The 25482-nt window shown below is 35.0% G+C and overlaps 1 protein-coding gene across 1 annotated transcript in view; it reads right to left on the bottom strand.

The window, feature by feature from the left end:
• Window positions 1–17042: 17042 nt before the first annotated feature.
• Window positions 17043–25482, bottom strand: part of RFX6 (regulatory factor X6) — a 50768-nt gene continuing 42328 nt past the window's right edge. The window contains exons 15-20 of the mRNA XM_039871008.1: window positions 25039–25156; window positions 23463–23585; window positions 22564–22770; window positions 20723–21235; window positions 19688–19900; window positions 17043–17370 (exon numbers count right to left, since the gene is read on the bottom strand). Of these exons, the coding sequence (XP_039726942.1) occupies window positions 17195–17370; window positions 19688–19900; window positions 20723–21235; window positions 22564–22770; window positions 23463–23585; window positions 25039–25156 (1350 nt within the window). The 3' untranslated portion in view covers window positions 17043–17194. The remainder of the gene's footprint in view (window positions 17371–19687; window positions 19901–20722; window positions 21236–22563; window positions 22771–23462; window positions 23586–25038; window positions 25157–25482) is intronic.

The raw sequence follows: 25482 nt of genomic DNA, 5'->3' as shown, positions 1-25482 counted from the left end.
TGTAAAATTATATAGCTTGGAAAGAAGCTTAACATGAGGCAAAGAATTTCAAAGAAATAAAAATATTTTGACAACTGCAGGGATTTCTGACTGCTTGGATAATCCTGCACAATAAAAATATCTTGTTTCACATTCCATAATCAGTTCCAAAAATAGTGTATCTAGAACCTGAATATTATAGAAAATTTTCTATCTTCCTTGAAACTTAATTTGGTTTACAATCTCCATAGGGTAGGAAATTCCTCTTCGTTGAGAAGTAGGTGTTTTTATGAACCAGCATCCAGCCTCCTACCATAGCTTAACAACAGATCAAGGGTGTCCTCTTGAGCTATGAACAAACTTCTTCTTAAGCATGGGAGGTGAGGGGAGGTCATGTGGAAAGCCTTAAAATCCCCCTGGAGGGAAAACTGTGTGACCAACACAAATCGCAGCTAAAAAAAATCAGCCTGATATTGCTTGGGAATAATAAGTGTTCCTTTAGATTTTTATGTGAATATGTTAATAATATGTTATCATTAGCCTCTGTCCAGTTCACATACTTTTCTTGTTCTTATCAACATAGATAAAATGAGGTAAACTAGACGTGAGAGAAAGCACGGGAACCCATCAGCTGTGCATCAGCCACTTGATTGTTCTTCTGTGACTGTGCTCATCTTGCCAGTCAGTCACAAAAGCCTCAGCTTTGATCTCAATCTGACTCTGTTTGACAAAGTGAGTTGCAGATGCTCTTCATGGAGACAGCAGATTACAGACAATACCATGTTAAAGAAATGCTATCTTCTAGCCCTGGATACACCGAAAGCTATCTATCCTGGGATATGCTTGTTCCAGGAGTCCCAGAAATGAGACGACTGTGGAATGGAAGGCATCTATTTATCAGTAACAAAATCTCTCTGAGAAAGACCAAATTGCACAAACAACAACTAAGTAACAATTGTGTATGCCACAAAATCATATGGTTTCATTTCTGAGGAGTAGCTAAAAGGAATAATGATACACTCAGGCAGCTAAATATGCTCCACTTGGTCCCCAGAACACATCTACCTGCAGCTGTTTGACCTTTGCTATCCTCATGACTTAGGAAGGAGATTCTGATTTGGTCAATAACTATGAAAGGCAAAATGCTATTTTAAGAATTTAATTCAAAGTAATCTTTATTACCAGCTACACGTGGCTTCAAGTTGCCATAAAGTCCAAGTCATTTTTCTTTGTAATTTCAAATTATACTATCAGAACTGAGCAAATGATTTTGTTGATGTCAGATGAATGAACTGTGAGTTTTAGCCTTATGCTTAAGCTAGGTACATTGCACAGTGTCCCCAGCATCAAGTCCTCCCTGTATCAGCAGCCCTAGAAACATCAAAAAAAATAGTGCTGTGTTCTAATGACATTTCTTTTATGCTAGACTTGAAAATCTTAGACTTTAATTTTTTCAAGTTAATAAATAAAACTGAAATCTTTTCTCAGCTTCATTTCCCTTTAAAAAATTGAAAGAGATATACTTTAAGACACAAAATCTCACATTCAGAATGATGTCACTCGGGCTAGCCCAATGCTTCTCACCTCTGCATCATTCCAGTTACCCCTTGTATCATTCAATTTGAGAGCTTTTCAACTCTAAGTTTACCTAAACTAGACACATTCTCCAAAAAACTTTTTCTTGTCTAAATTAAACAGCTATCGTTTTAATTCTGCAAAGGTACAAATAGTCTGCTAGATTTTGGTTTTCATCTTGCATCAGAAAGTTGCAGTAATATGACCAGCCAATGGAAAGCCTGTCATTTCTCTTTGATTTAGGATCAATAAAATGGGATAATGCAAAGAGGCTCCTTAAAAACATGGCAAGTAGTCAGAGTTTTTCTGTCAACAAATCTGGTTCTTCAGATATAAACAGGATATGCTCCAGAAGTAGAATTCTCAAGAAAACACACATTAGCCCTTGGACACTAGAAAATATTCAACACTTTAATCATCAACTCCTAAATTTTAATAATATGTACATTATAACACAAGATGTTTTATATTTTTCTAATTATAATAGTAATTAAATTTTAATTACTATTAATTACAGGGAATCATTAAACAGAAAGTCTTCTATAATTTTCCCCACCCTGGAAAATCACTATCAATAATTCAAAGCCTAAATCTCTCACCAACATTTTTTTTTGTTTATATGTATACCAGAAAAATATGTTGTCAACAAAAATGTTACATTATGTATAAAAATTTTTAATCTTCCCCATCCTCCACCACATTGAGATGTTTCCATGTTTCCATGTATTTCAGAAGAGCACTATGTTTTAAAATTAATTTAGAAGGAAAAAAATTTGTTTTGTAGTGTTTACTTTAAGAAATATCTAACATAAATCCAAATATCTATCGAATGTTGTTCAGTGAATATCTAATCCTTCTTAAATGATAGCATTTACAAAGGCTCTAAGAAGATGAAGAAAGACATTAATTCTTTTATTATTATGCAAATGGGAAGAATGCAGAGGAGGTTGTTTAGATTTCTGCATATCTATCTTACAGGGATTCAACATGAAGTCATAAGGAGTAATTATTCTCTGCCTCTGCTTCCAAATCCCTTCTTTTCACACTTTACCCTTTTCTTCTTTACTTCTAACCAGGCAGATTTTTTAATGTATGTATTACATTGATATTTCTTATTTTAAAAGTTTACATTTGTTGCAAAAAATTATTTTTGTCATAGCAAGAGTAGATAATTTATTGTGAGCCATTTCTATCCCATTTAAACGTTCTTTTTAAAACAATGAAGTATTTGAATGCGTGGAATATGTTTGTCATCAGATGATATGGAAATTTATATCAGAATATCTATCTTGTCTTTAATCTTCTTTCTCTTTCTCGTTCTTCCTTTCCTTTCTTTCTCTCACTGTGGTAACCAGGGCATAAGGGCAGCCAGAACATGTGGCTTTTTATTTGATCAAGGGTAATGATCAACCGAGCCCAGAGGAAGGTAGGTCAGCTTTCCTAATTCACCTGCGAAATATAATCTTTTAACGTGCTCTCCAATTGTGAGTCCATCTGTGCCACTATTAAGAAGGAAAAATCTACAGAAATAAAGGGACTGAATACAACAAGAACTGAATATTTAAAGTTGATTTGAATATGCATAGGTAGAGACTGCCACTCTATGAATGGAAATGAGTCCTTTACTCATTTCTGTTAATCAAAAAAGCCGTAGATAGGTGGCTTTGGTTGTTTGCTTGCTTTTTTTAATTTTAATTTTCTTCTCCTGTATCATCATTTTTGTCTTTGTATTTATCTTTTTTTTTTTTAGATTTTAAGTAGACGACAGAATTCTCAAGATTATACCAGGAAATGCCAAAACATGCATATATACTCTGCGATATATGTTTGGTAATTATAATTTCCAGAACAAATGGTCTTCGTCTGTGAAGAATGACAAGGGAAAATTCATTCCAGGGCCCCCTATGTATTTGCAACACTAATGTGTTTCTTCCAGCACTTGAGAAAATTTTCTACAGTATCTTGGAATTTCTATGAATTTTTCAGATACAAGTCATTCGAATGATGTTAACACATCAAATTTCTAATGCAACACCTTATGTAACACCATTGGGTTTCCAGACCATTCTGATGCTACAGGTACCTTTCTTGCTCATATCTGATTCTTTATGCTTTCTCTGGGGCTTGAGACTCAGATTTTAATGATTAGTAGTGCTCTCTGTATAGACAAGCACCAGAAAATGAGGTACGCCTGCCAATGGCTGTTGGCTCTGGAAACCCTACATTTTCACCCCTCAGGATAATAATGCCTGGTGCTTAACAATACTTGTTGGTTGATAAGGTGACTTATTACTTCAGAAAAGCCTTCTAGAACTGCTGTTGGAAGGTAGTGAGAGTTAACTTCTAGGTAAGGGACAGTGGTTAAAAGAATTGTTATGTCAGCTATGAACTTCCGAAGAGAAATTTGGAAAAAGAGAAGCAGGAGATGATCATTGATAGAACATGAGATTATTAGAAATGAGAAGATAGAACAAAAGAATCTGACAGGGCTATTTTGAGGTTGCTATTTTTACATGATGACAATTTTAAATTTTATGTACATTCATGAAATTAAAAAGACAAAGCATTAAATTTTCTGCTTGTAAGAACTACCAGATAATAAGCATAGCAGGACACTTTCGCCACATTTCTAACCCTTACTCTGTCCTCTGAGTCACACATAGGGGTGGAGGAGTGAATCCGAGGGGTGGTCTGGGGGTCAGGGATGGAGAAAGGGTGTCCGCTGTGTATTTTATTAGGTAATTAAAAAGCTGAAAGTTTGATATCTGTCTTTAGACTAGCCTAAATGTGTCATGGCTTGTTATTGTTATATCAGGACTTCATGCTTCACTTTGGACCAGAACAATAATACATCTTTGGGTAGTCTTTGTATGTAATGCAGTGGCTTAAAACCTACCCTAATTCAATTCAGGCAATCAGGAGATCTTCTGAGATGTGCCTGTTCACTTGGATTTTGCAGAAACCTTCACCTTACATGAAGATTTTGTGGCTGTGTTGCTTTGAGCTTGTCTTTTGGATGAGGAAAACCATATCATGAGGTCATTTTATTGCCGATGTAGCAATTAGAAAGAAGTATAAAACCAAAAGAAGAAACCTTTCCAGTTGGATTCTGCTTTCACTCACTAATCGCCAGGTCCAATTACTTTTCCTCCACTAGGATTTTGCAGGAGAACTTGGAAGAACAAGGTCATGTTGCAGATCCTGCTAAATTATGTGAATAGATAATAAATAGCATGTGACTAGAGAAAGTCATAGTAGGGTAGTGAGAAGAAAAACAATAGCAATCAGTGCATTCCAGTGATACAGTCTACCTGCATAAAGATACCTCATCCGGTATATCACTCCCATCTGTTATCTCCCTCTCTCCTGTATCTTCGATGCCTTCTCTCCTGCCAATCATTTCCCTGTAGTGCATAAGCATACTTAAATTTTTCCCCAAAAGAAGAAAAACTAACAACCTTCTTTTAGCCCTGTAAACCCATGTTCTCAAAAACAGGGAGTCAAGGAAAGGTTTTTAAAGAATTTCCTATACTCACTGTCTTCCTTTTCTCACTTGCCACTAACAACTCAGTCCAAATCCATACAAGCTGGTTATTGCTCAGAATATTCCACTCAAACTGCTCTTGAAAGCCCATCAATCTCCATATTGCTAAACCCAATGGATATTTTCCAAACTTTTTTTTATGGGGAACCTATATTACGTTTGCCACTATTGACCATCAAATATTCTTGAAAATCTCCACTTCCTTTATGTAAAGTCACAACTCTCTCCATTTTCTGCTACTAGTTCTGACCATCAGTTTCCTTCACGGATGCTTTCTCTGTGTCTTCTCTTTAAATATAGGATTTTCTTGGGGATTTTCTTTTGACTCTCTGCCCTTCTTAGTCTATGAAAACTCCCTGGACAATAATTTTGACACTTAAAGTTTAAACTAACACCTTATCTTAATGACCATCAAGTGCATTTTTCCAGCCTTTATGGTTCTCCTGAAATTAGACCAGAAATAGGCCACTCTAGGCATACCAGAAAACTTTGAAATTAATTTACATGAAATGATTATGTTTCTTGTCACTCCTCACCCATATATCCCTAAAGGAAACACTATACTTCCTCCTATATTTCTTAATCAATTATTGTATCATCACATACCACATCTCCCAAATGAGCCCTTTTCTCTCCCATTGCTCTTACCACCACCTCCAACCCCCACAACCAATTAATTGAGTCTTGTCTTTTCTTATTTTTAGCCTATTGAATTCATCATGAGTTGAGGCCTTAACCACCTTTTACCTGGAACATTGCAGGATCTTCCTCACTGTTTGTATAGATGGTAGTAACCCAAGGAATTCCAGGTGCAGCTTTTGTTACACATGGGGCTTCCTCCCATGAGTAATTCGTAGACCAGCAGAAGCACAAACACATCGACCTGCCTCAGTCCAAACAGGAGCTGGTCTCCTTAACATAACTTAGAAAAGTCCATGATTGTTGGACATTGTTATTTGAACTGATTTGGGTGGAAAATTGAATTTTATTCTTTTATAGGTATATATGGAAGTTGAGTCCGAATCATTCCTTTTATCTAAGGGAATGTATGATACATCTAGCCTTGAAAGCAGAAGGCAGATGAGTTGCTAGGCTATTGAGAGGTATGTTTGCATGGAGAAATAATTTCAGGAGAGGAGGCCGTGTGTTTATAACCTCATCAATATTAACTGAACACTAAAGAATAAACTGTAACATTGACATTGATAGTGGGCAAATCATGACCTCCATCATGCCTGAATTTCACTAAGCATGGTTGCTTAATGGTATTTACTCTCAATTGCTTGTGTTCTCTGTTGTACACTGCACTCACCATCTCTTGCCTAGACTATTGTCATTCTCTCATGGATATATGAACAAGGATGTGCGTATTTCAGAAGATTGTTTTTGGCAGTTAGGTCAATAAGGCTATTTTGTGATAGTCTATCCTAAAGAAATCATAAAACATTCATCATGAATATTAATGTACTACATTACATAAGGTAGTTGTGAGCGTTGAAAGAACACATCTAGTTATCAATAATATTAATATTTTGGAAATAATTCCAATTTAAGAATATTTAAACAATTTATTCATCTCTTAAGAATTTTATTTTGAACATTTTTAGTGTGGTATCCTGTTTCTCCACCTCCAAAGTAGGCAGGTAAAAATTATTGTGGGGATATATTCATAGCCTAGGCATGTCAGATCCCAGGCATGCTCATAGCTGACCAGGACGTTATCGTAGTTTTGGCTCCTGGACATCAGACATGCTGAAAATACCTAGGAAATTTAGTCAATTATCTGGAATAATTCCTCATGTTAAAAAAAAAAAAATCAAATGTATGTGTTGACATGTTGGGGTTTAATAAAAACAATCCTAGGATTGAAAAACATTCTAGGCCATATTATTTTGAGCAAACCAGGAAATTATTTCCTATTTCATTCTTTTTAGTCTAGAAGCCACTTAAATATCTAACAGTAAGAAGTTGGTTAAGTAAGTTATAGCATATCCATATGTAGAAATTCTACAGAGTTACTAAAAATCTTCTGCCAAAGGAAACTAAATAACAGGAGGAAAAAATGTTCATCATATAATACTAAGTGCAAATCAATATGCACAGAGTGATGCCCTTAAATCATATATGGAGCTAAGGACATGAGTGTGTGTAAAAATTGTATTTATAAATTTTATTTATAAGAAGCAGGATTATATGTGGATTTTCTCTCTCATTTTGCATTTTCAAGCAACTTTTGCTTTTGTGTTTAGAAAAAAGTATATATATTTTTAAAGGAGAGACATTCTTCTCCATCTTATCTAACAAAACAATTTATTACTGCCTAACTGACCTCTCAGAGATATGAACATTTCCTAACAAGACTTAAATAACCCTTTAACTCTCAATAACATATTTAATCCGCTCACTGTTGCATTGCCGAATCAATGTCTATGAGTAAAGTTTTCATTTCTAAAACTTAATAGGCTGTCCCCTTTAATGGCTTATTTTTCTCTATTGTAATTTAAGAGATAATTATGAAATATTAAAATTTACTAAAAAATACAAAGAATACTATACATCAGTGTATCCATCACCGTACTTTAACAAATATATAACATTTGCCATGTTTGTTTCACATACTTTTTTAAGAAACGTAGTGTTTAAATTATAACCAAAACTTTATCCAGTCTTATTCCCCTGCCTTGCTCCCCAAAAGTAATCATTTTCCTGAAGATAACATACACACCTCCCAACCACATATTTATACTTTTACCCCCCCGCCACGCACACACATATGCATAAACACTAAATGGTTTTTTAAATTTACATGAATATTAGACTTATCCTTTTGAACTTGCTTTTTTTCATTTAACATGATCTTTTCAAGATTTATTCCCATTAATACATGTAGATTTAATTCACTAATTTTGCCTAAAGTACAGTATTCCATTGCATAAATTCCTTTTTTAATCAGTCCATCTATTTATGGTCATTTACATTGATTCTAATTTTTTTCCTATTAGAAATAATTCCATAATGAACATTCTAACATATGTCTTCTTGAACAAAAGTATAAGTATTTATTTAGAACACATACTGGATGACTTTCAAAGGCATATTCTATCCCTTCACAATCAATCAATTAGTGAATTAATCAATATTTGCTGAGAGCCTAGTCTACTAAAATAAATATCTAGATCTTAGCTCTTAGAATTCCCTTGCATTTCATCTCTGTCTATGATTCAAAATAAAATAAAATTTAAAGAAAAAAAATAGCACAACTTTCTTCTCCAAGGAATGCTTCAGATTAGTGACCATGCCAGGACAAGCCTAGACTCATTTTCATACTTTGTGTGATTCCGAGCCCCTGTTAGATGACAGTGATTGTTGAGCCATCCTGGCTCTGGCCTCATTATGTTATTTGGTACATAGCATCCTGAGCAACGGACCCGAAGGTGATTATTCATTCTGAGTTCAAAGGTGTTCCTTACATGCAATTTTAGAAAACATGTATTTATTGTGAGACTATATCGACCTAACAATCACTTAAGCCATCCCAGAGCTTATAGTCTAGTTAAGGAGACAGAAAAATAACATGATAAATGTCATGCTGGGGAAGCATAAAACCTAAGGAGAACATGTAAGGGGAACACTAACCTATACTTTGAGGTTTCAAGAGAGATTCCTTAGTGAATGCAACATTTATATTGGCAAGTTGAGTACGAATAAGCCAACCACAGGAGACACATAATGAAGAGGAAGAGAGTTTACTGCACTTATTGAATTTCTCTGTACAAACTTTTTAAAAATCACAATCTTAGCCTCAGTTAAATCTGCCTATATGTGTCATTGAGGTCTATCAAGGTCTGTCTCCTCAATCTTTCAGTATCACTTTGTCAAACGTTAGAAAGGCTGAGAAATGAGCCAAAGATTTCAATTAACTAAGGTTTCCTTCAATGTTGCTTGCATCAAATACTAAAGTCTTGAAATATTTTAGAGCCATTAAAGCTATTGATTTTTATAAGCATTTCATTACTACTGACAATTTATCATTCATATTCTTACACTTTCTATTCTGACCACAAAACGTAAAGGAAATTCCAGTATCTACACAGTGATTACTTTTGACATTTAAAAATCCGATGAAACTTCCAATTGCAGACAAATTTCCAAAGAGCATATACATTATATTGATTAACATTCAGTCCAAGCAGAAAAAAAGGAAAAAGTATTAGACCCATGCCGATGAATTTGAGCCTTGTTCTGAGATCACAGAGGAGCCAGAAAAGAATCTTGAGGAGGGATGTAGTTTATGTTCCAAAAAGATACCTCTGGAAGTGATGGAGAGAGACTGGGCAGTGAAGGAGAGTTTAGAATGACTTCCAGGTTTTTGACTTCCATAGGACTATAAAGACAAGAGGGAAAACAGAACACCTGAGAATAGAGCAAACGGCTCTTGGTCTGTACATGTTGACCTTCAGGTGCCTGCAGTACATCTTGGAGGAAATGTTCAATAATCAACAGTTGGATTTTCAGCTTAGTAGCTCGAGAGTACTTTTGGCTAAAGTACAGGTTTTCCTTATAATAACAATAAAGAGAACAGAAAGCACCTTGCCCCTTAACCTTGCAGTTATAAAGGCATTAGAAATACCCAGTACATTAATAATTTCTGATTATAAATTTAAACTTTTATATTTTTAAATACTAATTTAACTGACTTTCCAGTGGGAAGAAAATTAATTAATAAAAATATTTTCTTCTTATAGAATTTTTCATAGAAAAATCTCATTTTTATAACTGCTTATTACTGGTCTGTGAAAACAAAGACAATCAGACTGAAATAAACATCGACAGTTCTCTCTCATTGGTTAATAGAGAAATAATTGACATCATTGTATGAAACCAGTAAAATGAGTATAAACACAAATTAGAAATTGCTTGTAATCATGTTTTTATATCTAATAGTCAGACTGTATTGTGTCCTGTGTCGCTTCTATGAAACCACAGTGAAGTAGTTAATGATTTACTACATTTTGCTTTTTTCCTTTACTTTTACATAATAAATTCTTATTTAATTACACCAGCCTAGGTTATCTTGCTAGACAGCTCTAGCAATAGAACAGTCTACATTATACATAAAGACAAATAAGAACACTTTGCATTGCTTTCAATAATACTACTGATTCCATAGGATTTGAATAACAATGAAAATTAATAATTTACCATTTATTGAATCTGTGCCATGTGTCAAAAACCATCATGCTAAGTATTTTATGAGCATTAGTCCAATTAATCTTCACAAACACCTTTTGTGGTAGATTCTATTATTAAGCCCATTTTACAGATGAGAAAAATGAGTCTCAGAAAAGTTATTTAACTTGTCACACAGTTAATGTGGTTTCAAAGACAGATTTGTCAGACTCTGTAATAAGCGTTTTAAATTGTCAGACACTTTGCCTCTACTTTGAAATATTTTATATTAATCCTGTCTTCATATTTTAACAGAAATTTAAACAACCACTTCAAAGCTATTATATAAAGGTGAGTCTGTGGTTCTTGGGGCAATGTCTTTCTTAGGAGTATGCAAGATTAGCTCGTAGCTCATGTCATCCTGATACTTCTTAGTCTTTGCTGTTCCCTATCTGAATCTTCAATGGTTTCATATTCTTACATGCAGGGAGCCCAGGAAAAGCTAGACAGCAGTTTCACTAGGGCCAGCCATTTAGCATCGAAGCGTGTGCCAAAGGCAAGCTATTCTTTTTGGTTTCCAGGATTCACTAGTCAGTTCTTGACCATTTTTCCCTGATACTACTTGGGGAGCATCAGGATGTGAAAGAACCTCTGATATGCCACGGTATTATCTTTCATTGAAGGATCAGTGTGCTCTTCCAGGGCTTTCTTTGCTAGTTTGATGTCCAAGTGCTTCTGACGCTCTAGGCAACTGAATACTCAGCTTTCTGTGAAAACATATCTGATACTATATTTTCAGGCATATTTTCTAAGTGAAGCTTCTTTGGAGAGTGGGGAGTTGAAATGAATATTATAAATTATAGAGGTAACCAGACAATGAGTAATGAGTTAAAATCAGTATATGTGTGTGGAGAGGGGAAAGCAAATAGTACAAAAATATTACCCCTTAAATTCAAGAAATCTTGCCACTTTATAATATAAAATATGGAAACAGTTTTATTTTCCATGGAGGTCATGTGTAAAAAGCATTAATAAGCTAAAGTACACACAGTTAAATGACAAATCCAGATAAACAAACTGCCCATGAAGCTTATATTTGCCTCGCTGTGTTTAAAGATGCTTGAAGGCTATAAATCTCTGACCCTCATTCTGACTATTGATTGGTAAGATCACCACCCTTGTTTTTAACTAATAAAAACAATGGTTTCTCTTTACTTTAGAGCAGGTATCAAATTGAGTAGTTAATTTTTCACTTTTGTAAATGTGCTTCTCACCCAATTCTTACTTGGAGACTCTACAATATCTATTTTAAGAAAAAAAGATAAAGTCACCACATCACACTGAAAAATCTTGGTTTTGACCTCTTCACCTTTAGTTCCCTTCAACTTTAAGGTTAAAATTAATCACATCAGCAATACAGAAAAATACCACTTAAAAACATTAACATATTTTTCCTTCCTCTGATATTTAAATATATTTTTCAAAGAATGAACTCTGGGATTGAATTTGTGGAAAAAGAATTGAGAATTCTTTTAAAACAATTTATTGGCTGAAATCATCATTTTTAAAAGCGATCCAAATTAAGACCCCCATTAAGAGAACCAACACCTAAAACTAATACAATGTTATATGTCAATTATATCTCAATAAAAAAACCATGAAATTAATTTTCCTAATTATGTGTTGTCATTGAACACATTGCAGAAGCTTAAAAGCTATTTTTAATAGTGGATTCTAGGAAAACAATGATGACATCATGAAAATATTTCAGCATTTCAGAGTTTATAAAAATCTGTGACATTCTTACCAACTTCTTACAATACTTTATAGATCTTTACAATCATTTGAGTTTCTCATGCTATATCAACAAACCTCTATGATCATCATTAAAGTATGAAAGTCTCAGAAATATCTTTCTAGACTCATTCTGCCATTCTTCCAGGCTCTCCATGCTCTGTCATATCTTTTCATCTTTTATCTCCAGTCATAGATTTCTTACATAATGGATTCCTTTTTGAACACTTGTCCTGCCTGCTCATGCCTCCCCTCACAACTTCATTCCCCAACGTCCCCTACTTCTCACTTAATTCTTCCCATCAATTTACTTCTTTCAACAAGTTTCCCTGATCAGCTTTCCTGACCCCCATCCCTGTCCTGTATACATCTTCACGAGCTCAACTCATTAAATAATTTCTCTGAGCAGCCTTCACATCTTTTCACAATTTTAATTAATTATCTCTATATTGTAGCTAATTGTGTAAATGTTTAGCTTAAGGTCTGCCCTGCCTCATAAACTGTAAGCTCCATAAGAGGCAGGACCTTGTCTCTTTTTGTTATCACCGGTGTTAAGTTGATATATTTGTTAAAATGTGGGATTAAAAGAGTATCTCTTGGAACCTTCGACACATTGACTCCTTAACAAAATCTAGCCAAACCTAAAAACACTACAAAGACATTTCATTAAGAATACTCAAACAATAAATAAAATTTAAGTCTTGAGGTAAAAAATGAGATAAAATTTTTAATAGGAAAAGAAATCTAGAAATATTCTACATTTATATATATACCCAAAGCTTCCCAGGCTCTTGAATGGACAGAGAGGCTTTTACTAAAACCTTATGATATGACAGAAGTTCAAACTAATGAAGTTCAAACTTATAATTTTAACCATACTCATGTTTACAAGGGCAGTTTGTTTATCCTTGTAAACATGAGTATGGTTAAAATTATAGACATTAGAAGAGAATTTTGGGGATAAAATCAGAGATTTCTCCAATTGGATTAGATTCTACAAAAAAAAACCCCAATAAATTATTTTTGCTCATTGTGGAAATAGGCTATTTTTATAATGGAAAACATTTCTACCATAGTATTATGTAGCCAAGATCAATAGAAAGTAAGCACTATTTATAAGATTTTGATATTAGAAAACTAATAAAAAACATTTTAACCAATCAGATAAGAACTTATTTTGTAATCAAATATCTCAAAAATAGTGCACGGATTATTTACTGGAGTCTATTAACAACTACCAACTTTTTTCCAGCCATTGCTAATTAATGCCTATAATTAAGGAGTAACTGAAATTTATTTCCTTTTATTTAATCAATGTGCTTTTGGAACAGACAGATTGTGTTCTCTGCCATTTATAAACTCAAGGATTTAATTTAGATTTCAATAATTGAATGAGATAGTATAATAACCTTTTATATAAATTCATCATTCCTTATCTTTCCCAAAGCACAAAGTGTCCTGTATGTCATAAGCACTATTGTTTACTTTTCTGGATGGTTTTTGTTTAAATTTCTATAACTCACTTAGGATTATAAATTTGCCTTCAAAATACAGTATGAACGGTTTACTATTCCGGACCTTATATGCATTCATAGCTTTTACTGTGAAACTTATAGGATAACTAATTTTATTCCCTGTAATATAGACATCTGAGTACCTGAAATCTCTTTCTAGGAAGTTTGGACATATCACTCTCATTTGCCTCCTTCTTTTTTGAAAAGTTGGAACTCTGGGTTTGGGTTTCAGAATTTATTATCTCTAAGATTTTTTTTTCTTCCCTTCTTTTAGTGGGGGTGGGGGGAGAGGCAGGCAGTACCCTACCTGGGCTGACTTTCAAAAATTGGCACATTATTTGTCCCATTTTTGTGAGCTGCATTTGTGTGAGCATAGATTCAGTGGTTCGAAAATGTAATTAGTGAGTCTCTAAGTTATTGTTTATCCAGTTTTTCTGAAGAAAAGGAAACATATCTTGTTTGAGACTTGGTGATATAGTCAAAGCTGTTGTGCTCTGAGTGGCTAAATGGAGACTACATCCATCAAGCACTTCACAGGCAAATTCAGGTGGGCAGAGGAGAATCGGGCATTGTTCCTCACTGGTCAAGATGGCACTGCCAAGGCTCTGATCTGGGGATCTGTTGTCTCAGTGTCCTGGGGGCCCACCCATTGCTGCTTACTGGACCCTCTCACGACTCAGTTTCTCTCAAGCTCTCCGTCTCTCTCTCTCCCTATGACCACTCCCTCACTCCTTTGGCTGTTTATTTCTCTAGGCTGTGCATGTGCTTCACAGGCACAGATCCTGAAGAAATTATCTGATTGAGTTAGATACCATTTAAAATAGGGTGCCACTACTGGGCAAAATTTTGGTGCAATCACCTCACAGACCACTGATCTACCTCCATTTTTCCAATGCAAGTGTTAGTGGCTTTTTTAAGTTGAATAATTCTCCATTGTGCAAACTGTCTCACACATTGCAAGATACTCACATCCCTGGTCTTGACTCTACATGCCAGGACACCTGCCCCCTTTAGACATTATGATAATGAAAAATATTCCCCTTTCCATTTCCAAAATGGGCTTTAGACATGTGAGACCTTCAGGGTCTCATGACCTCTTCTTTCTCAAAGCAGAAACAAATAAAAAAAAAAATTTACATCATCACTGTAATTAGAATTTAGCTTAATTTTTTTTAACACCTTTTTATCCTGAAATTATACTTGGGAACATATGACTGAGGAGAGCTCAGGAATGGCACTACTTCTCCAAGGGCATTTGGAAATATGGGAGGTATTTTTGGTTGTCGCAAGGCCAGGAGCAGTGGGCAATGCTTTGGTATTTACTGTTTGAGGGCCAGGGATACTACATCTTGTGCAATATGCCAAATAGTCTTGTGAAATAAAAAAGTGTCCTGCCTTAAAGTCAGTAGTGCATGCATCGAGAAATGGCTTTTATACATCTAATAGAGATAAACTCAAGCCTCACTGCCTGGGGAAAAGAGCAAGTTAGTCTTCTCAAGGTCAGAATTTAATACCTTGTCAGCCAGATGCACATGAAACCCAAAAACAATGGTCACTTTTAAGAGCTTCTCTCTGCTTCAGATCATTTTCCCTCTTTTACAGAGGGAATATCAGTACAGGGTTGACTATTTATGCTGAAATGTTTTGAAAATAGGATTAAGGAAAACTTTAGAGCTACTATTCATGTATTCCTGTTTTTATCCCTTATATCTAGTTCAGACACCAATTCTTCAATGTATTCTCTGAAATGATGCTCATGTTTCTTAAAAATGATGCTTGTGCTTCTTTCTCTCTTCTCTTCCTCATTCAGTCTGATTCCATGTAGTCTCTGCACTTATTTGCTGGACATCTGGATGAGAGAAACAGCCTCTCAAATGGTCCATTCTCAGGCTAATTCCTCTCTTATGTAGTCTGCCTCCTCCCTCCAACTGCTGCTAGATGTTCTCTAAATATCACTTTTCTCTCATTGCTTTTTTACTCAAAATTCTTCAGTGAGCTTCTACTTCCTATCATATCACCCCTTCATTATTACATCAAAACTTATTAAAGGCATGAGCAGTGTCTTTTTCATCTTTGTATTTTCTAATGTGCCTGACACAAAATAGATGCTGAATGTATATTTAATTACTATGCAACGGAAATTTGGTTCTTAATTTTCAAGACTTATCTCCAAACATTTCTTAAAGCTGTTTTTCTACTTCAATCCAAGTCCTTATTAATTTCACTCTCCTTTGTACTCTTGCAATATTATTATAACAAAGAATAGAATTTTTAGCTTGCTCTTTGTCATGATTTAATTACTGCTGCAAACTTTTTCTGCTCAATTAGTTTATTAACTACATACCACTGAGCAAATGGTAGCAATACCCCAAGTCCACAGATAATTATTTATTGCTTTCTGAAAACAATTCTACAGTTTGTCTTTACCAAATTACATCATGATGGTTATTTGGGGCTTACAAATTCTTTTATAAGGTACCCAGAGCTTATAGAATAACCAGATCCTTGATATAAATAACGTGAGGCTGGTCATAAGACTATATAGGAGAAGCCTGTAAATGGAAGTTTCCCACTGTAGGCCATGAGTCTTACAACATACCTTTCAGCTAAGAAATATGAAAAAGAAAAAGAGCTAGATATGGGTTGTATCAACTTGTATTAATTTATATTAATAATTCCTCACTTCTGAATTTGTCTTTGCCTCCAGATGATCCCTGAACACTTATTCACTCTGTTTATAAGCAAAGTACTTTATTAAAGACTGCTTCTAAATGTGTAGAAGCTCAAGCAGTCTACAAGTTACAATTTCTTTACATTTATATGCATGGATTTGATACATAAATATTCTCGAATTATGGTGTTTTGACCAACCAGCTTTACTCTTTAATTTGATATCCAAGGGAGCTTTGCCCCGCATTTTTCAGCAACAGTCCCAACCCTCAGAGCAACCAAACTTTTAAAAATATTTCCATATTTTATTTCTTTTATTTCTTCTAATCTTTTTTAAATAAAGAGGGAAAGCATTTATAATCATCATTCAGTTACACAGAATTGGAATACTGCTATGTAACAGAAATCATCACACTAATGCACAGAAATGGAAAGTCAAGCAACTTTGGTCTCGGCTAAGTTGAATTGTCTTGACTTTGTAAACATTTCCATAGGAGGTAGAACATACACATTTGACTTTTTGTCAAATAAGGGATAGTAAACAATGAGTCTGAGATCCTAATAAATTAAAGATATTTTAAAGGCATTAAATAAACTTTTCTCTTTTTAGAAACCAAAGGTGAAACAGCACACAGATATCAATAAATTAGGAAGTGAAATATTAAATCTTCATAGTTGAAATGTTTGCATCTTCAAAGTTCCACTGGTTCCATTTGATAATTTTTGAAACTATAATTAATAATGAGAGCACATTTTAAACAATTTGTGCGCAAGGCAAATTCTGAAAATATCTCCATTCACTATGAAGTTGTCCATAGTTTCGTCGCCATGACTTGAAAAGCAAAGTTCTGCCACTGCGTATTCCATTTTCTTTACTCTGATGGCAGTCTGAGTAAAATTTGAGCAGTAGAGATTTTTAAAGTTTTGGCCCTTACCCAACATTGTTGGTTTAAGTGCCTCCAGCTGCTGTTCCCATGAACACAGTGTTGATGGGTGGTAAAGAGGACACCATTTCTCTCCCGTTTGCTCCATGAGAATCCAGGGTTTCTTGAGCTGGATACTGACTGGAAGTCCCATACATACACTGCGATGAGGAGGAAGGAATTGGGGTCTGCAAGCTGGATGCTGTAAGGGAAAATATAATCAGCAATTGAAAATTGACTGATGTTTTCTTTTCTCTGCAAGTGTCACTCACTTTAAGCCTCTTTATTTTTGCATTTAGTACACGTACTTGTATTAAATTTGAATGTGTACGGTGTCTCAAAGCCATCCTCTTCTTCCAATTTTCCCCTTGCTATTCTTTTAGAATTTATTTCTCCTATACAGTTCATGATAAAAACTCAATGTCAAACAAATTCACATAAACCTACCACCTAAGATATACCTAAAACACTTCTTCTTTCCATCTGCATCTCCACAATTATAGTTCAAACCACCATCTTCTCTTACCTGGACCAACACAAGAATCTCCTAACTACTCTTGTGACCTCATCTTTATCCCACCTTCTCACCCTGCAGAGAGAGCCAGAATAACCTTACCCAGGTTCTTTGTTCCAGTTCATAATACCCTGTGTGAAGTGATCTCTGCTTTCTGAGTTATTCTGTTCTATTTTCTTCTTAATTCACCATATTCAAAACACACTGGCCTTCTTACTGTACATTGAACTTCCCAATCTTGATCCCGTTTCAGAGACTACGCACTTGCTGTTTCTTCACCATCTGATCTTCACTTCATCGTCTCATCACTCAGCTTTCAACACCAATGCTTTGACCTCAGGTTTCCTTTTCTAACTACGTTACCTAAAAACATCTCTTCCATTACTATTTGTCATTTTACCCTATTTAATCAACTTCAGAGTACCTGAAATTATCTTTGTAATGCATGTGTTTATATATGTATTGCCTTATCTCCCCCTACTAAGATGTAAACCTCTTACAATCAGAAACTGAGGTCTGATCACCACCATATATCGTCATATCTAGAAAGAAGTCAGTCACATAGTAGGTTCTCAAAAATTTTGACTAATTGGCTTGCCAATACTCCATGTCTTACGTTTATGGTTGCTGCCTTCTCATTGCTGTTTTTCTCATTGTTCTGTCATCTTCTCTGTCACCAAAAAAACAGGCTTTATAACTCAGGAAAAATAAGATAGGTCCTAAATCTTACCTACTTACTCTGCTCCTTCTTTTCACCCTGAAGCTCTGTGTGCAATTTACTTATAAGCCAGGTCTGACAACTAAAGCTTAGAATCCACCGACACCCAAGCTATGTCCTATCAAAGCTTCTACTATCTCAACAAGTAAACAGAACTAATAGTAACAATAGCAACACAGTACATTTTAGTCTCATGATGAGGAAACTTCCTGAAGTGGAATTTTCCGCTTCATTAGAGTAACCTAGAAGCAATGACCATCTGCAGATAGCATGAGATCAACTACTAGACTCTGCTCAGGGAGATCTGTGATGGTCACAGGAAGGAAAAACGTGTTTCCTATTGAATTATTGGAAAAGCATATCGAGTGAGGAGAAATGAAATTTATCTCATTTTCCCTTATGGTCCGGTTAGGTGTCAATGCCCTTTATTTATGCTAGTCTTAAACCAATTCCATTGGAAGATTTCAACCATTTCATATAAACGTTAACACCTCGCCTTGATATTTATATAGATGTATACTTGCCCTGTGATACTTTATCAATAATTTTAGAAACTAAACATATATGTTTTGCCCCTTTTTTAACTTGCTAATTTCTCGAGTTCCTACTATGTGGCAGACACTTTATTGGGTGTTGGTGATGCACCTAGTACAAGCTGTAGGATTTTCTTAGAGAAACAGCCTTAATGGAAGATGCTAGGGGACTTCATAGCAAACACAATGTTTTACTCATTTTTACTTAAACTGTATGTTATAGAACAATAAAAATTGCAACACTTTTGACAGAGGTGTCTAATCACATTTTACCTACAACTGAGAAATTGATAGTAACCTCCAGCACAACTCACTACTTTTTTTTAACTTTGAGTGGTTTTAGAGTATGATAGAGATGATGGGGGCCCAAAGACACCTCTTGGCACTGCCCCTGGGTGCAACCGTGAACAAGAGAGAGTGAAAAAAAGACGTCATTACTGCTCTCATAAAACTTACAGTTTTTTAGACTGCCTTTGATAGGTTATATTAATTTTTGCATACATAATAGATGCCAGTTATTCTTTTTGGAAAAAATAACAGATCTAGCAGTAGGTTTTACAGTGATAGATATACTGAAAAATGGTAAAAACTGTAACTTACAGATATAAGAATAAAATGTCAGATCCAAAGTGATAAATCAACTATAGGAACATGAGTGCCCAGTTCACCTTAACGGTCACCTTCCAAAGTAATATTGCACACCTGAGGTTAACAACTTTTAAAAATGTTTTCAAGAACTACTAAAATAATTTACCTACTACTGGAGTTCGACATGCAACTGAAAGTGATGTGTCTGCATAAAACGAGCTGGTCTGCTTTCTACTACTGTCATCTAAAATGTTAAGTGGATCGTGGATGTCACTGTAGGGAGGTAGTGAGCGAACACTGCTGATGACAGAAACGTGTTGATTCACCATCGATCCAAGTCTATGAGACTCTGGGTAGTTTATATTGCTTCCATAGTATCCTATAACAGAAAATGTTGAGAACAGACTGTTAACTTATTACAAAGAATCTTCCAGTAAGGAAGAAAGGAATAAAATGATAGGAGGGAGCCCTAAAGATACCATACTGTAAGTATTACATTCACATCTACATTTGCCATAAAATTGGATATGTACTTATATATGGATATGGTTCACTACGCTGTTCACTTTTTTAAATACGTAGGAGTTATCCAATTATTAATTTCAAGATAAAAGACTACATTTCTCTCATATTTTCCTTATCTAAATTAAGATCTGACTATGAATTTTAAAAAAGCACTATTAGCCTCTCAAAAAGATTACACTACTTGTCAACTACCAATTTCATTTATAAATTCATGTTTCTGAGAGAAGTCATGGCCTTCATAGAGCCTAATTTGGTGGCTGAAGAAGTCCACAGATCTTTTCAAATCCCTAACTTAAAGTGTTTTCTCACCCTAACGGGGCACAGTTTTGGTCCTAATCTTTAAGATCTGCTGCTAGATCTTTAGGAAAAAAACATTATTCACTAAAAATATCTTCAAAGGATAGAACACTCTTCTTTTGAGCTAATAAGATGGTTTTCAAACATATGGTTTGACATTTTTTTTGTCATGTGTGACATTTAGGCCAACTTTAATAAAGCCACAAGAATTAGGGATATGTTTGTATGTGGCAGAAATTATTTCTAAATGTCTAAGATTCTATGATCTTTAGAAGCTTTACATGGGATGACATGCTACTCAGCAGAGGTGGAACTCAATGTCTGATTTGTCTTATTGCCAACTCAAAAGCCAGGAAAAATTCTTTGAAAATTTTAATACCATTAGGTGAATTAGGAGGCAATGTTGCTCCTTGACAACTGGCAGCCCCTGCATTGCTCAGGAAATTAAAGCTTCCTGTATTTAAAAACTGCATACTGTGTGAATCTTGGCTGTGTGGGGATGGTCCATAGCTGGAAGGTGGCCGAGAATTATATGGAGACCCAGCACAGCTGCCACTGAACAAGTCTCTAGAAAGCTGCTGTTCACTCCAGGCCATGCATCGACCATGCTCAGGGCGATGAGGATAGAGTCCTGATGGCGGATGAGGCTGTGCTCTAAATACAGTCTGGTAGTTAGAGTTGGTCCCATAAAAGTCATGATTGGCTTGAGGGAGAGTAGGATAAACGGGCTCTGGGTATGTTGAGCAGTGTGATGGTGCCGACAGTACGGGGCCCACGCTTGGGGGTCTCCCTGCCATTGGGCCCTGGTTAATGACGCTTCCTCGGCTCGCCATGGCTGGAGAAATAGGTGGTGTCATCAGATGGCCAGAGCTCTGGGAAAGTTCTATGTGGCCTGGAAAAAAATTACCAGAGTATTACCTAGTGGTATGTTAAAATAGATGGGCTCACATCTTTAAAAATTATTCATGAGATATATTAATATACATTTTTTCCAACTTGGCTCATTCCCACCCTCCCAAATATCAGAACTGGGAAAATCTAGGTTTTAAAACACCATCATAAAGACTCATGGACATGGACTATAGGCCAGTGTTTACCACAGGGTAGAGGGTGGGGGGAGGGAGAGGTAGACGGGGTAAAAGGAGTCAAATATGTGGTGACCAAAAGAAATCTAACTATATAGTGTAACTATATGTATGCCTTATTGTTAAAGTGTACAGCTGAAATTTATTGGGTTATGTTAACCAAAGTCACTATAAAATTAAATAATTAATTAAAAAAAAAAAACACCATCATGGTACATGTATAGTTCACAACAGGGGAGACTTGGGGAGCTAGTGACTATGGAAGAAAGCCTGGGACGGCTTCATGCTTCCACAGGTATGAAGACTGTTTGAGCACAGGCTTGGGAAGGGCAAGGGTGTCTGCTGATCTATTTCTCCTTAATTAAAAAAAGTAAGTGGAATGTTAAATGGCTTAATTTTCAGGAGAAAAGAAAAAAGCAATAATATCAAAATGAACAGAGCTTCAAAGCAGCCAATTCAAAATATTATGCAAACACCACTGATGAGCAATGAGTTATGAATGCCACCAACTCTCTGGCCTCCAATTTCTCACTGGTGGAATTAAGCCCCTGAATTAGAAGGCTCTTTCAGGTTTAAAACTCTTTGTGTCCAAAGAAATAATGTATATAAAAGAATTACAAAAAAGACAAAAGGCAATAAGCAGACTTGTGAAATTATCTAGTAGCTAGTTCAAGCCACTCGTTATTCAGACTGACACATAGGGGACCCTAGACCAAAGAGAAAAATTATTATAATGGTAATCTTAAAATGGCCAAATCCACTTTTTAATGAAGGGGAAATAAAGTCTCCTCAAAAGCCAAAAATAAATTTAAAAAAACATTTTTTGACTCTCAAAGTATCTTAAAGATTTTATGTACACTTAATCTAATTTTTCTGCTAATAAATGAAGATAACTAATTATTTGTACTTTTGGCATAACTAAGAGAGCATGTGAAAGTGTGACACCTGTATCACATGTGAATAAAAAATGCTGAAAATAACAAAAAAATTATAAACCTTTATTATAAGTCAGTTAAAGTAAGTCTTTTTTATTCTTGGAATGCCAGGAGGTTATCAGCTTTAAGAAAACAAAAGAGGAGGCTCTTACACAATTTATTGAAGCCTGAGTGGTTTTCTAAGTTGTTTCTCAACATACCTGTGAGTGGCATGTTGTCTGTATTCCCAGCAGGGAATGGGTGCAGAGCAGAGCTCAAGCCTCCAGGTTGACTGGATGACAGAGGAATATAGGTTGTTTCCACATGACTTTCATTCTTCACAGTGTCGCTGGAAACAGTGCTTGCTTTATTACGATTTGCCAGAAAACACGAACTCGGAGAAGCAGTGAAGGCAGCTTTACTTGCATCTGGAAAGATTTTTTTAAAGGGAAAGTTAAGATCATTCCCAAATTCCTAGTAGATAAGCCCAAGAAAAACTGAAAATCTTTTAGGGTTCTGTCAGAAATCTGGAAACTCTGGAGAAATGGTTTCAGTAGGAAACAAGGCTGGCAGATCTTTGGTCCTAGCTGGTTTGGGTTAATTAACTGTATATGCGTGGATGTTGGTGCATTCTGAGCATCACTAAATAATCCACTGTAGAGTGAACAATCTTCAAAATGCAAGTCATTACATCCCAAAAGGATGTGTTCCTTTCCTTCTCTAAACTCCTTGTAGAACTTACTTTTACTTTATTTATAAGATGGTATATTACATGATATAGTACATATATTGTCTTGAATTACAGTTGGTTTTTTTTTTTTTTGGTTTTTTTTTTTGTATTATAGTCAACTTTCCAATTTTACCTAGATTCTCAGAAGTTAAGAACATTGATTTTGTATCCTTAAGAGTTTCCAGTAAAATACTTTGACTGCTCTTTGGAAAAGGGTAGTCTCTAGGAAAGAAAAAATAGTGCTCCAATAGTGTTAGTATACTGTGTTAGCAGTGACAAGTTTGGGGAAAAACTCTGAGACTGTTATAAACCCACTTAACATGTGTGCTTAGAAATTTTTGAACTTATGTTTAAACAAATATGAAAAACAAGACATAGATTTTAAATTACCTGAATTCTTCATGTACTTGTCCAATAAGTTCTGTAACTCCTGCTCTTTGTCATTATTAAACTGTGTCTCCATGGCCAGAAGAATGTATTCATCAAGAAGCATTCGGATCAAATGGAAAGAACCTTGTTTATGGATGGTGAATAGGGAGAGGGCATTGAGAGATGAAATAAGGTTAAAGAAAAAGAAGGAAAGAGAAAGAGGGAGAAGCCAGGTTATCTTTGTGACCATCTCGTAACACTTTACAAGGAGCAACTGAAATAAACAAATACTTGTTGGACTTTAAATGACCTGCTAAGACCAACATGCTTAACTTGGGTCTCTAATCTTTCTGTGTACCGCCTGCCCAGCTCACTGTGTGTACTGTCCTGCCAGCTCTTTGGCCACTAGTTACATCAAAGGAAAATACGGATGAAAGTGAGACGTGCTTTATGCTTTAAGAGGGCACACTTTGCAGTGTGATAAGCCTTAACCTGGGGGAGAATAAGCTCTACTCTGCCCTATTTCTGTTTACTTTGTACTAAATAATTAGACGATGGCCAAAATGGTCTGAAGAAAGTATTGAGTAAGAGGATATCTTTACAGCCTGAACAAAATACTCTTTGATTTGAAAAAAAGCAAAAGAGTAATTTTAATGTTCAAGCTGTCCTGGAAAACCTCAAACTTCTTTTAACTATTCAATAGATTTTCTAACAAAAGTCTTTATTCATAATAAAGTAAGGCTTCAATGTCATATATTTTAAAAAACCTTAAATACAAACAAGATTTTTAAATTATAGACTCAAAACATTTTGTGCATCCCTCAATACAAATTCACTGATTTTATTTAATTCCATTGAAAATTCAATAAAAACTAGTTAATTATAAACTATTTTATAATGTAAAGATCGCTCATAATGCAACTACTATAAGAACTACTGTCCATGAGATAACATTATAACAAATAAGAATCCAGAAATTTTAGGGGAAAAAAAGTACTCAATTTTTGAAAAAGCTAACAACTCAGTTTGTTTCACAAGTTATATAGATCAGGAAAGATGGTTCAGAAACATGAGAGCATGTCTTCTAAGCTGCTCTTTGATCCCTAGAGTGCAACTATGTGTGTTTCCGAAAAAGATGCAAAAATTTGCCATATTGCAATAAGTAGTGCCTTTGGAAAATAATGTATTATTTTTTAATTTTATTTTTTAATAAAGAACACTTATCCAAGCACTAATGGAATGTAATGATAATAGCTATTATTCATTAAGTGTTTATCGAGTGTTAGGTAATGTGTTTTTACATACATCATCTCACTCAAGTGCGTACACATCCAATGAAAGAAATATTCTCCCCGTTCTATGATGAGCAGACTAGCTTGGGTAAAGGCTAAACCAAAGAGAAGTGGTGTTAGGATTGAACTCTGCATGTGGTATGACTTCCTATCTCAGGCTTATAACTACTAGTCTCTTCTGGATCAATATTCAGATATGGTTTAAGAAATGACAGTGCCGCATATTTAAAAATTGGTGGAAGATGCAACTGAGGAACAAATGATGTAATTCATTTAAGAAGAGTTTTATAAAGCATATAGGATACCAAAACTGGATGCATTGTTCAAGGTGAGATTATGCATTACTCTAGCGCCAAAAAAGCTCCACTTCAGCAGAAAGTCTTGAGCCCTCTTCTTTAATGATCTTCCATTTTGTTTGCTGGTCTAAAAGTAAAGGGATAAAATGGACTATAAAACCTGCCATCTGACCACAATTTACATCCTACATAAGACCAAGAGGTAGATAACCTGACAAATGGACAGATGGCATGCCATGCCATTTGTTACATCAAATAAAATGATCTGTCCAGGGATTTTAATTTTAGTCTGTCTTTGCTGTCATTTTTAAAGTTAATACATCTTAATTCAATATGGATTTGTTACCTAATAGAATTGGAAAACAAAATAAAATAATTTATAAAATGTTTTATCTCTTAATTTTCATTTTATATAACAGAAGGTGAAATGCGAAGAAAGGGTTATATATTTCT

The sequence above is a fragment of the Pteropus medius genome, unplaced genomic scaffold (genome assembly GCF_902729225.1).
Source record: "Pteropus medius unplaced genomic scaffold, Ma_sr-lr_union100, whole genome shotgun sequence".
Classification (NCBI taxonomy): Eukaryota; Metazoa; Chordata; class Mammalia; order Chiroptera; family Pteropodidae; genus Pteropus; species Pteropus medius.
The sequence above is the reverse complement of the archived record's forward strand: the minus strand, read 5'-3'. Positions and strand labels throughout refer to the sequence as shown.